The sequence below is a fragment of the Epinephelus lanceolatus genome, chromosome 12, assembly GCF_041903045.1.
Source record: "Epinephelus lanceolatus isolate andai-2023 chromosome 12, ASM4190304v1, whole genome shotgun sequence".
NCBI lineage: Eukaryota > Metazoa > Chordata > Actinopteri > Perciformes > Serranidae > Epinephelus > Epinephelus lanceolatus.
Genome location: NC_135745.1, coordinates 39049602 through 39063890, shown reverse-complemented (window position 1 = coordinate 39063890; position 14289 = coordinate 39049602). Strand labels below are relative to the sequence as shown.

General features: G+C 40.7%; 1 protein-coding gene across 1 annotated transcript in view; it reads right to left on the bottom strand.

Annotated features, from left to right (window-relative positions):
• The window catches only part of obscnb (obscurin, cytoskeletal calmodulin and titin-interacting RhoGEF b), a 78484-nt gene extending 65589 nt beyond the window's left edge, over positions 1-12895 (bottom strand). The window contains exons 1-10 of the mRNA XM_078173412.1: positions 12679-12895; positions 8667-9753; positions 4888-5157; positions 4455-4715; positions 2545-2850; positions 2192-2458; positions 1892-1998; positions 1315-1483; positions 557-832; positions 189-470 (exon numbers count right to left, since the gene is read on the bottom strand). Coding sequence (XP_078029538.1) covers positions 189-470; positions 557-832; positions 1315-1483; positions 1892-1998; positions 2192-2458; positions 2545-2850; positions 4455-4715; positions 4888-5157; positions 8667-9744 — 3016 coding nt within the window. The 5' untranslated portion in view covers positions 9745-9753; positions 12679-12895. The remainder of the gene's footprint in view (positions 1-188; positions 471-556; positions 833-1314; positions 1484-1891; positions 1999-2191; positions 2459-2544; positions 2851-4454; positions 4716-4887; positions 5158-8666; positions 9754-12678) is intronic.
• Positions 12896-14289: the final 1394 nt, after the last annotated feature.

Genomic DNA, 14289 nt, shown 5'->3' with positions numbered 1-14289 from the left:
TATTTAGTCTCCCAAGCAAACCTCATCAAGCCTTGTTTGAGACATATAAATCACTAAATTAGTGCTACATCTTATTAATGTTGTGTACAAAGATAATTAAATGTGTACCAAATCATAATAATACAGCAGCACAAAGACATAATATTTATTAAATTTTATGTATGAATTAATCAACTGAGCAGTCCTACCTGACACAAATAACCTGAAGGCCAGCTTCTCCCCTCCGGCTTCACATGTATACTCTCCAGCATCGCCCTTCTCCACCTTTTCAATCACCAGCTGACGAGTGTTGCCTTTTACTTCTGAGTATATCATCCTGCTGGATATCAACACCTTGCCGTCTTTATACCATTTCACCTCTGTCTTGCTGTCTGAAACATTGCAACTAAGAGTGGCTTTCTGGGAGAGAGTAGCTTTCACCTCCTTCTGGACTGACTCCTTGTTGGAGAACACAGCTACAGCTTGAGTTTCTGAGAAAAAAATAAGATAAAGAAATTCATATCTGTGATGTGCAGTCAATTGTTAAACAGCACTACAAAGGCTTCATATAGATTACCTTTAATCTTGACCTGGAATGTGACTTTGTCTGTTTCTGTCTCACATGAATAATGTCCTTCGTCACTTTTCTTGGCATTCCTGATGATGAGTTTCCTTTGAGTCCCTTTGGAGATGAAGGTAGTTCTTTGGTCCTCAATGATCTTCACTTGATCTTTTTTCCACACAACGACCGCACTGGCGGGAGATACCTCGCAGCTCAGCTCAAGATCTCCTTTAAGGGACGATGCCAATCCCATGGGACCTCTGGTTTTGTTCAAAAACTTGGCCGGTTCATCTTAGAGAAAAAGAGATGGAAATTGAGCAATTAACATTTTTTGATTTCACGCAAATAAAGTGTGTGTTAGTGAATCAGAGTGAAGCACATGTAAAATCTTTATGACATTAATTTAAATCTCTTTTGAAATGCATGTCGTTATGTTTGTTATCAGAGCTGCTCATGTGTGGAAACAGCATAACTTGGAGTAACAGAGTAACACTGGAGTTGATTACATGTTGACAGATGGCTCTTTCCTCTATTTGATGGCTCAAAAGCATATGCTAGTAGCCATCAAAGCAGGTCAAATTTCAGTATATCACATGGTCTGAGACAAACTACATGCATGCTGAGTCCAGTTCCCTTTGCGCAATCATCTTTGGACCGAGCACAGCATATCAGTGACACTTGTTTCACAGGCCAGCACACAATCTACGGCAGAGAGACTCATGACTTTGCTCTGTGATAAGAGAAAATGTACAGTGCTTTTTCAGTCAGCTTACCTTTAAGACTGAGTTGGATGGACATTCTGTCATCAGCTAAAACACACTCGTAGATGCCCACGTCTTCCTCTGTGACGTTGTGTATCATAAGGATCCTCTTGCGGTCAGTGAACATATATTCATACTTCTTTCCAGTTTTCAACTCCCGTCCATTCCTCATCCAAACCACCTGAAAAAGCAAACACAGCACAGATAGCAAAAACAGACATGATTAAATAAAAGCAAAGAGTATTCTATTCAAGCAGATCTACTGTTACTTTAATATTAACAAGTTGGAGTACTTGTGTTGACAAGCACTTTTCTGGGTAACAGTAACATTAAACAGAAAACATGGCCTACTGACTGAATATATTTTATAACTATCTAGAATGGAATATCCTTCCGGTATTTTCAAACATATTTGTGTACAAAGCTTCATCAACAAGCAGATTTTAGAGTAGACTCAAAATAGCACAGATAAAATCAACTATAGAAATGATAGTGATTTGTTTTCTATCTCTACATTCTTGTAAATTCAAAGGTACGTTAAAACAATCTGTGCAAACTAAATGTAAAGCCGTATGTTCCCATCACACACCTGTGCATCGTAATCTGACACCTCAGCAGTCAACTGAGCAGTGGCTTGGGCACTGCAGGTCACCACCTCCGATACGTCTGACTTGTTGGTGAACCTAACAGGAGGAACTAAAAAATACAGTTGTCATGTAAAAAAAGGGCATTATAGATTTGCTTCTCGCAAAAAAAGTAAACACCAATGGTCTTCAATTCAAAACAAGGCTCAGAATGTTTTAATACAGAACAACAAATGTACTACAGTTCACTTATATGATTTAGAGCATTTTTCTGTGTTGATAATTATCTGGCTGTGTTTTCATACCCTTCACAGACAGGATGCAACTGCTTTGCGAGCCTCCACCCACAAACTTGATCTCATTTCCGTTCATTTCCATGGTGACGACACGGATGAGCAGAGTGTGTGTGTTCTTGGACCTGGTGATGAGGTAGTCGGCTCCACTGCGCAGGAGGCGGCCGTTTAGAGACCAGAAGCCGGAGCAAACAGCAGACAGCTCCACAGAGATCGAGAACTCCTCACCAGAGACTGCAGCAGAGTTTGTCAGGCCTCTCCTGATTTCAGCACTGGGTTCTGGAGACAACAGGCAAACCAGGCATCAGAAAAAACACTTGAGTGCATATAACAACAACACATAGCCACAGAGACATCAGTCTCACCTAGGTAGAAGGTTCCAGGCACCTCCAGGTAAGGACTCTGGCCAAAGTCATTCATAGCAGAGATACGGAACTGGTAGGTGGCTTCTTCTGTGAAGTTGCAGATGATGATCTCTGTTGAGACAATGGTTTCCCCAGGGTTGCACCTCTGCCATGTCTGAGTGCCAACCTTCCTCCTCTCCACAATGTAGCCCTTGATGGGGACAGGGCGGTCGCTGTCAGGAGGAGACCACCGGATAGTGATGGATGAGTCAGTCTTGTTCTGCACCACTGCGTCGACTGGGGGATCGGGTGGATGTTTCCTGGCAGCTGGAGCAGAAAGAGTGATGATCATGTCGTTTATATGATCAGTAAGTATTAAGAGTTTGTAGGAAATCAAAAGAAAAATTATACATAAATTAGTTTCTTTCTTTTTTTTTAGCTTATTTTTCTCATCAGTCATGATAAGATTTTATCTACTAGCTTAACTACTGTGATGCTGTATGAAGTCGTAGGGACTCTGCTAGATGTAGCTCTACACCAAAGGGCACCAGGCCTCACAGACATAATCAATCAGATCAGGTTTTAAACATGTTCACTTTAGCTTATTTTTCCAAACAATCTAAAAGGAAAAAATCCATGGCACTCCAAAGCCATATAGCATATGCTAAGAAACCTGTCAGAACATGGAGAACGAAGATGATGACACCTACAATGTCCATTAAAATTGTCAATGTTGTTTTGAAAACTCATATATAAAATACTGATTTTCATTCCTCTTTTACATTTACAAAAATGTTGCTATTTGGAGAACAACATAAAACAACCAGCCTTTGTTGGACTGTTTGCAATTACAGGGTTATTTTAGAGTTAGGGCCATATACATGCCATGTTTTTTGCGCCCTCAAAATCATTGTTTTCAATGTAGATGCATGGCAAGTGCATTAAAATAGCAGAGCAACGCACCCTGATAAACGGAGTTCAACTTTTGGAACGCAGTAACATGCACCATATGTCATGTGACAACAAATAACCAATAACAATAACAAGACCAGCAGATATCTTTCTTTTCTTCTGTAAATATTAGTCTGTGGTAAATATGGAGGAGAAGTTAATCATTTTACTGCAGGGCTACTCAGAGCTTTACATCTGTCCCACGGACAATATTTCTGGCCTAACACACACTTACAATGGGCGGCTTTGGCTCAGAGGTAGAGCGGGTCATCCACCAATCGGAAGATCAGCAGTTTGATCCCCGGTTCCTCCAGTCTGCATGTCAAGTATCCTTGAGCAAGATACTGAACCCCAAATTGCTCCCGATGATGCTTCCATCGGTGTGTGTGTGTGTTAAAAACTGGGTAGCAGGTGGCACGTTGTATGGTAGCCTTGAACATGAAAGTGTGTGTGAATGAGTGAATGTGACTCGTAGTATAAAAAGCGCTTTGAGTGGTCGGATGACTAGAGTGCAGACAAGTGCAGGTCCATTTACCATTACAAAACAGGGCCTGGAAGAAAATCAGCTCTACCCTTAAGATTTCTAGGTATGTACGTTTTGATCCGGCGCTAGTAATGGTTGCTGACCTCAGATGCAACCTGCCTCTGTGCCCTTGAAAGTTGGCACAGAGTAGGCACAAGAGTAGCGCCCAGTGCCCGACCTCGTGTTTTCCAGGTGTTTAAAGACGCGGCATGTGCACAGCCGCGTAAGCCATTGCCATGAAGCGTTTGTATTATTTTGTCTTAACTTAAAAATAATTAAACATTAAAAGGAACAATAACAGAATGCAAGACAATTAGAATAATTACAAAAAAGTCCTACATGAAGCCTGTTTAGATTAGTAGATGTTTTTGTTATTTAAATGTGAATTACCCCCCTCTAAACAAGCAGGTCAGAGCAAATGCAAGAAATCTGAATTACAGCCAGGTGTATTCCTCACCAGTGACAGTGAATCGAGTGGATGTCTTGCAGTCTCCAGCTACAAAGGCCACCTCTCCTGAGTCATCTGCCTGGCAGTCTCTAATTGTGAGTGTGTACTGCCTGAGCACGCAGGCAATGGAAATACGGGAATCCTCCTTCAGCTTCTCGCCATTGCGGGTCCAGTAGACATCTGGGATGGGATGCTCCAGCTCCACACAGAAGATGACAGTGTCACTGACAGGAACCACTGTCCTGCGGGGAAGCTTCTTGGTAATGTTGCCTGGGGGTATGAGAGGAAGTAGATGTAACATAAAGAAATAGCACTGACACTGTTGTTAATTTCCAAACTTTTAGCAGCACTGAAAGAAGGCCACATTAATTCCCCTTGATAAAAGTATAGCAGTGCCTGCCCACAATATTTCACATCACAAAAATGAAATACTCAACCATACCCAGGACAGTGAGCTCAGCCACAGTGCGACTGCCCTCTTTCATCTCACAAATATAAACACCATCATCATTGGTGGTGACATTGTGTATGGTGAGACGACGCAGGGTCCCTTCCTCCTCCATGTTATATTTGCTGCTTTGCTGCAGCCGCGTCTCCTCCATGAACCAGCTGGCTTGGGTGGAAGTAACGGGCACCTCACACATCATTGTGGCTGACATTTTCTCTTGGACCTCCACATCCTTCAGCTTCCTCCTGAATGGCACTGCAGGCTCTGACATCATGAAACACAAAACAGAATCTTCAGGTTACGCAGCCATGTTGACAGTTTTACATATGTCAGTCTATCGTCTACAAAATGCAGCATGTATATGAAAAAACAATTTTTTTTTTTTTACTTACAAACTTTGTCAATTTCCTTGTTATCTCTACTTCAGGCTAATCTAATATTAAAATCAAGTTGTAGAAACTAGAAACCTGCTTGAGAGATAATCGATCCCATTAAACATTTCATCGGTGTATTCTTTTCAAGCACTCAAGATTTGAAACTGGGCTTTTCAAATGTTTCCAATAATCAGGAGTCCTTGCTGAGGGAAATGTGGGCAAACATATCTGACAATGTAGCAGGTGAAATAAAAGCTTTCTGCCAGTCAACTGTAAAAACTTGGTTGTTTAAGCCGAGGTTTGACACTTAAACAATGGTGAACTGGAAGGTAACAGTTCAGTCACAATACTTTCCTCATGCTCTAGGAAAAATGATTTGTGCTGAATACCTTTAAAAATAATTATTAAAAAGTGTCAATGAAAATGGTTTATATTTACCTGACTTCATTAATGTGAACTAAAGGTTTCAACGTGCTTACTACACCCACTATTTCAGTGCAGGTTGCAGAGGACATCCTGTCAGTTTCCCCTACTTCTCTTGTTTCCTTACCGCGCTCTGCACCACAAATGAGTGTTACAAGCATATCCATATCCATACTTTGGACCTAAGCCAACACTTTAAAGTTAGGAATCAAGTGTTGAAACAGTCGGAACTCCACTGTGAGTTATGGGTGAAGTCCACTGGGGTCAGTAAATCAATCAAAGCATCTATAAACATAAAATAAATGAAATTTACTATTAAAATATCTGCAATATTTCCTGTAGTAAACCTTCGAAAGGACACATCGAACTAAGACAGTTAATCTAATCATAGTTAGGTGAAAGACAAAAACCTGAATCAAGAAGGTGTGCAGTTGTACTTCTCTGTTTCATAAAGAAAACAGGTGCAAGAATACGATCTTTCTAGACATTTAGTGAGGTTTTTTCTTTTCATTTATTAGACTTAAAAAGCAACGAGAGCTTGCAGAACAAAGTGAGGGGGGTAGTGCTGCACACTAAACCATATACCCCTGTAAAATTTCTGGAATGTCTGACGGTATGAAAATATAGATACTGCCCAAGCATAGTTACAAGCTTTGAACATACAAAACATTTGCTCCTTAGTATTCCAAACGTATCTGATAGGTTCTTCCCAGGAATGTGATTAACTTCCCATTTCTAAGCGATGTATAGTTATTTAAGTTTTTTAATTAAGGGTTAAACAAAGTACGATATCAGGAGTAGCCTGCATTTTTCATTTTCATTTTTATTAACTCTTGCACTTATCTTACACTTATGTTACTCTATTGAGCACTGGTTTGCTTTATATCTTGTATATTCTGAATTTTTTGACTGACATTTAATACTCTGTTGTTTTAAAACTGGGCCCAGCGTGTGACCCTGACCCTGGGAACCCACTGGTTGTTCTGGTTGTTACTGTATTCTGTTGTTGCTTTAATTGGAGCATTCTCTGGCACGAGAACATCCTTTGTCCATTGTTTTTTGTACTGATATAAAAAGTGACAGAGAAGTCATTGCAATTGTGTGCTGTATTATTTGTTAACATTTTCTATACATTATATTTTTCCTCTTATTCCATGTCATATTTTGCGTATTATTAAAAAACTGATAAATGTTCATGCAACCACTAATTGTTCAAAATTTGTATCTTTCCATTTGCAAAATTTGCTAACAACCTGCAAAGACAACATCAGGTGTATCCATTTTCCTGCACCAGCAATAAACGGGTATGTCGGTGGCACAGCCCTCATTATCGGACATACTGACATACATCTACAACCCTTCAGTTTCAGCCCTTGGGCCAATTTCCCCCCAAGGGAAGTCTCAGTAGCAGTGGTGCCACTGTGCCCCAGTGAGTGAGTGACCATCTTAGCATCTGTGAACTACTCATCACCAGCAGAAAATAGATGCAACACAACACCCTTCCTTCAGAATATGAGCCAGATTTCAACCTTGTTGTGAAAAGCCACACTTATTCTGAGAGGTTTAAATGAGGCTTTGATAGACTGATTTGGACAACACTTACAGTGCTGTAGTTGTGAACAGTGAGTTTATCCTACTAACATATAGCTTATTCCTCAGCGCCATACACCTCCATTTTCATTGCTATTAAAAACATGAATGAGCCACACTGCTGTACTGGGTGACATGCTCCTTCATTGCGATGGACATAGGCAGTGCAGTTTATTTTAAGTTAATTCCATATACACCATCCTGCTATTAAAAATACTCACTAGAGCATCAAATGCACATCAATTTGAAGCTCAAAATACTCCCCAACAAGTGACTATTCACTCCTGTTTGAGTAATGTACAGTGCCCAACTGTTTTAGAAAATTACCTAGCCTGGATAGTTTACTGTATATTTGTAAGCCACTTTGTAAGATGTACTGTATGTCTTCAGTTTGAACCAACTGGGGCTTGGCGCAGTAAGCATTGGTACAGAGGTTGTATTAAAGTTCCAGTGTGTAGGATTTAGGGGGATATATTGGCAGAAATGAAATATAATAAAATAAGTGTTTGTTTCTTTAGTGTATAACCACCTGCAAATAAGAATCACTGTGTTTTCATTACCTTAGAATAAGCCGTTATATATCTACATAGGAAGACGTCCTAATCCACAGGGAATGCTATGTTGCATTGCCATGTTTCTACAGAAGCCCAAACACTGGTTCCAGATAAGACCATTTGCATTTTCACATCAGTCACCGTAATTATCAGCCCCTTAGGGACAACACAATTTTATTTTAACATAAAACTGCTTTATTCAGTGTTTCCACTGGTTTGAATCACTGGGTCCGTTTGTTTTGGAGAGGAGGAGACTTCTGTGGATAATTCGGCCCCCAGTAAAACCATTCTTAACGTCTGGATCTCAAGACATCAGAGTAAAAAGGTGAGCACAGATAAGCAGGTGCTAGGCTAGTGGCCTGTCTGTGACATGTCTAACAGCACCAGGAAAACACTGATTTGTAATGTAGGACTGCTGTATTCAGTGTTTACTGGTTTAAATCACCAGGTCAAGACCTCAGTGGATAATTCATCTCCAGTAAAACAACTCCTGAACAATGAACACATGAGGAATTCTAGTCAAGAAAAATTTCAGCTCGTTGCAATCTGCAATCTTCACCACTAGATGCCACTAAATCTGCCTAAATCTTACACACTGCTCCTTTAAGATACAAATTAATAAACTGTTAAGAAGCCTTGTTTTTTATCCCTTGCTTGGTGTATGCTGTAAATGCTGCATGTAAAGTGGAGTAGAGATGATGTCATGCGTGTAGACAGATGATGCATATAATTCATTAACATGTCTCTAATGATAGCTTACTTGTAGAGGATTCTCTTAAATGTGTACATTAGAGTTATCACTGTATTGTATGCTTAGGACTTTACATCTTACCTTTGACTGTTACCAACACAGCACTGTAGGTCTGCCCAGCCAAATTGGTTGCATTGCAGGTGTAGAGACCATTATCGGTCTGCTTGCAGTACAGGATCTTGAGGATGAAGTTCTCAGCTTGGTCCTCATAAATGACGTGCCTGCGGCCTTCGCTGATGTTTGTTCCATCCTTCCTCCAGATAATGTGCGGTTTAGGGTGACCCGTTACAAAGCAGCTGAGTTTGGCATGTTTGCCTTCAGTCACTGTGCAGGTACGGGTGAACACACCTTTGGGCAGCTTTGCAAGAGCAGATGCCCTCAGCTCATATTCCAGACTCAAACCATCTGTGATGTTAGCTGTGGTGGAGGAGGTAACAGAGGATCTGCTTTCTTCAGTGCGATATATCGAGATGTCCTTCTTCATTTCCTCCTTGCGCTTTTGTAGGTGAGAAAGCAGGGAAGTGTTTTTGTCTCCAGACAGGTGGTGGGAATCCTGGGCATCTACAACAAGAGCTGCTGCAGCCTGTGAACGGCCAACAGTGTTCTGGGCCCTGCAGGTGTAGGTGCCGCTGTCCAGGTTACGCACACTTTGGATCTTTAAGGTGCTGCTGTCACTGTCAGAAACTATCTTGATACGGTTCGACTCCCCCAAGTAGCGCCCGTCTTTTTCCCAATCAAAGTTGGCGTCAGGGTAAGCTGCAACTCGGCAGTGGAAAACAACATCTCCTCCCAAACCTACACGTGTAGAGGTAGGCTTAACCGTGAATACAGGGGCCCTCTGAGCCATTTCTGCTGGCAGGGCCACTTTGAGGGTGACGGCAGCATAAGCTTCCCCGACGTTGTTTTTGGCTCGGCACATGTATTGGCCACTGTCCTCCAGTGTTAAATCATAGATGGTCAGGCGGTACACATCTCCATCCTCCACGGTCTTGAAGCGGCCCCCAGATGTCAGTTTGAGCTTGTCCTTTTCCCAGGTGATCAGTGGAGTCGGGCTGCCCACGATAGTGCAGCTCAGTGTGGCATCCTTGCCTGCACACACTGAGAACGCCTTTGGGCGGGTGAGAAACCTGGGCACTCCTCCAAACAAGTTTTGATCCATTGTTTGCTCCTGTAATCAAAGAAAAGCTGAATATTATAACACAGTACCAGGCAGCAGCTTACACAAAATAATATTCAGCATTAAATGGGACGTGTCAGATTCATTTAAGTCCTTCAAATGATTTTCATAGCTGGCATTAGTTTAATACAATTTGCCATTAACTGCCAAACACCAAAGTCATTTTTCAGTAACTTGCTGTTTTATAATTTAAATAAGGTTTAGGAAAAACAAATGCTATTTCTGCTTAACAAATAAGGCAACAGATTTCCATTAAAGGGACAGTTCACCCCAAAATCAAAAACACATATTTCTCCTTTTACCTGTGGTGCTATTTATTAGTCTAAATTGTTTTGGTGTGAGTTGCCAATTGTTGGAGATCATCAGCCGTAGAGATGTCTGCCTTCTCTCGAATATAAGGGAAGTAGATGGCACTCAGCTTGTGGTGCTCAAAGCGCCAAATACCTTTTACTCAACAGCAATGTCTCTTTCCAGAAATCATGACCCGGTCACTCAAAATAATCCACAAATCTTGTTCTGAGCAGTTTCATGCAGGTACTATTTTCTCTCTACTGATCTACACTTGACGACGGCATCACTGCACAGAAGGAAGCATGCATCTACTCATGGCAACCTACAATAAATGTTGGCAGATCCGTTGAAACTTTACGCTTCTTGACATTTCAGCAACTCTGTAGTTAACGTGTGGTTAGGTTTAGGCAGAAAATCCACTTGGTTATCATTAGGAAAAGATCGTGGGTGCGTTCTGAATCGCTTATTTTTTCTTTTTACTTTTAGTATGTACTTCAGCTGCCTTTAAAAAGTATGTACTGTTACATGCAGTATGCACACAATCGGGACAAAATACTTCCTAACATTAGTATCCATTACCTCAGCGATAAAACAAACGCCACTTACTGAATTCGCCAGAGATGAAGATCAACCCAGAGAACTCTCCTTGTGTTACTTTGAAATGTTTGTAGTTTAACTTTAAAGTTATAACTGCACAGATTGTAGAATCTAACATTATTTTTGCCACAGTGAAATTAAATCTGCAGTTCTCAGTCATTGTTATTTTTACAGCTATGTCCTATTGTTGTTTGTAATATTTAAAATGATTTTTTTTTTCACTGAAACAATCACTATTCATATTATTACTATTCGACCGGTCATGAGTTATTTGAATGCTCACTGACAGCTGTCATTCGTCATTGCGACTTCTGTGAGCTGTCAATGAGCTGTCAAGCTTTGATCTGTTTGCAGCTCAGGCTGTGTGACGCATCTTCCTCTGTGCAGGAAATCATGGGTCAGAATAGCCAGAAAAGCATGCTGGCCTGCAAAGTGCAAAATCAGACCAGATGTGGTAGAACACCCTGGTATTTCTGGCATACTGCATTCACATACTATGTATTGCGACATACTAAATCCTTTTTCTTGCATACTATATAGTATGGTAGTGTGGGTAATGGAACGCACAGTATGTCTTGGCTAAAAATACCCACTTTTGGTTGCACCATCCTGAATCTAAGTAAAAACAACAACCTGCACAGCAACTGCTCGATAAAAAATAACCACTTTTTGTGGCACTATCCTCAGTGGAAACACAGTGCTGGATTGCTAAAACAAACCCACGATTGGTGCCGAAAAAGTCACTAAAAATGCAGTGATTACTTGAAGAAACAACCAATTTTGTTGTGTGTAGGTCTTGCACAGTGGTCTGCAGCTTGGCAGGTGTCTTGCCAAGGTGACATGCCATCCATACTAATGTCACTTTAGAAACGTGGGTATGATATGTATAAAAATGTAAAAATGTTTCGCACCTCTTGTATGCATAAACGTACAAAGCCAACGTTTTCCTCTGGTGACTGGGCTGCTCTTGGTCAAGTATCTCACAGTCATGGTAGCGTGAAATGTAAACATTAATGGTGTCGTCCTCTGCTGAGCTGTAATGCTACTTTGCTATTGTATTTTTGTGGCGCTCTGAGCACCATAAGCCGAGAAGGCAGATGTGTCTATGGCCAATATCTCCAACAGCTCCAGCTCACACCAAAACAATCCAGATTGATGAATAGCACTAAAGGTAAAAGGAAAACTATGTAAATTGGATTCAGGGGTGAACTGTGGCTTTAAATTACAAAGAAACCCTGCCAAATGCACCCAAACCATTATAAGATATGACAGTGTGTTGGGTGTACTCTATAAATATGTTATGCTATGAAAATAGACATAAATCCACAGTCCAGAAAGGCATATTTATGGCTGGCAGTTACAGTGTCAGTCAACATAACCCAGTGCTGGCCCTGCAGACATTCATCAATACAAAGACTTTACATCCTGCCATGTAGCCCATTCAACAGGAAGGCGGTTTTACAACACAACATCAGACAAATTCCCCTGTAACAAGGTCAAATGGAGCAGATATGTTCCTCTCAAAGAGTGACATTTGCTAGCTTTGTCACCTCTGTCGCTTGAACTGCCTGTCCCAAAAATAACCTCAGCTGTCAGACCCCGTCTCTGTCCATTGCCATTTGTAGAAGCGAAAGGGATATCAGCTGTTTGATAAAGCTCCCACTTCAGAAACATACCTCATTTCTCACACTGTCTACACCCTGACTAAAATGTATTAAAAAATATGTTGTAATTAAATTATTATAAATTGTAAAACTACTAAAACTGGAGCAAACACGAGTGTAGTTATAGTTAAAGCACACAACGTTAGCCCAACTGACACTGGTTGTAGCTAGGTTAGCTAACTTAAAGCAGCAATAGTAACCGTTAACCGTTACAGGTGTTCAAATATAGTATTTCCCACACGAATTAAAGTTCAAATTAATTGGAAAAACTGACAAAACTTCGGTTAAATTCTTGGCAAAATTCCTAATTTAACATTTGGTGTAACTATCATCATTTTTGAAAAGCCTAACATTACTTTGTCACCTTGAGTCTTCAGCCACACAGGTAAAACGGCCGCTCAATCATGTGGCCTCAAACGTCAGTTGGCGGTGAAGGTTTCCAAGATGTCGGCTTACTCCAATATCACAGTTTCCAAAATGTCGTCTTTGTGCTCAAATATCCTTGAAATGGTTGTAAATCCAGGATGGTGGTGGAACATCCCCCCCAGTCTCCTGCGGTGGGCGGTTGACTAGACTTATTTTTTCTTTCTTCTCCGGTACCTCATGATGTCAAATAGCTGACGTGCCTGTTTTGGCGCAGCCTCCTTTTCCAAAATAGACTTGTCATTTGCTGTGGAGATAGGAGATAGGAGACAGGGGGTAGGAGATAGGAGACAGGCAGCTGGTGAGGTCGCGAGGGAGAGCGGCCTGGCCTGGCCTCTGCTGGGCTGCACACTGCTGGTCACACACTCAACCAAGTCGTAAACAACCCCTGCACCTGATATCACAAACAAAATGGTTTACACCTGCAGAGTGGAAGCTCCCAGTAACCTGTGCATTCACTCAAGCACTGTGTTTTATGTTACTTTTTATCCTCTACATTTATCTGACACCTGGCTGCTTTACAAATCAAGTTTCTACAAACAAAACACATGATGAATTAATAAAATATGACACTGTGCTGCAGTTGCTTCAAGTAACTAAGTACATTTAGGGCAGGGGTGTCAACTCATTTTAGTTCAGGGGCTACATACTGCCCAGTTTGATCTCCAGTGGGCCAGACCAGTAACCATTATATAATAACCTATAAATAACACCTTTAAATGTTTCCTTTTTTTAGTGCCAAGAAGTTTTCAGTTTTCAAAACACATGCCCATGATATCCTCAGAAATATATGTGCAAATTCAACAGTACATCAGTCTACTACTCACTTTCATTACATGTGCATTTTTCTATAATTTCCCACTAAAGTGGAAGCTATGGAAGAGGCAGGTTAACCCTTTGAAACCTGGAGCAACATCACTTTTCTTGTGCTGCTTTCAAATGCACTTTCGCAAGTATTTAAACCTTTGAATCTTGCAGTTTCTGTCAGAAACATGGGGGAAAAAAGGCAACTGAGCAACCTGGAAAAAAATGTCCCACAAATTGCGAAAAGAAAATAATATATTTAGAAAATTATTCAGAAAATAAAAACCAGGGAAAAATAATTGAAAAAAGCTAAGGAAAAACTATATTTATGATTTTTTTAATGACATATTTAAAATTATGGTGCAGAATTACTATAACTTTTACACATTTCTTTCTAGGTCATTTCCTTGCTTGTTTCTTTTCTTTTTTTTTTTAACTATTACTTTCATTGCTCATTGCCTTCTTTCTGTGTTTTTAAAGAAATCAATCCAGTTTGCTCAGATTTTAAAGGGTTGAGTCATCCCCTGCCTTATAAATCATTTACAATCTGAAGTTTTGTCAGCGCCTCAGCAGCAGGGTTCCACTAATATTGTTTTAATACAGAAATCTGACTCAGATTCTTTTGTGCTGGAGCTGCTGATTGACTACATTTTGCACAATGTTTGATAGCTTTGAAAATGACCACAGTAAGGCCCAATCCCAGTACCCCCTTGTCCACTACCCCTTGGCCCTCGAAATGAAGCATCGA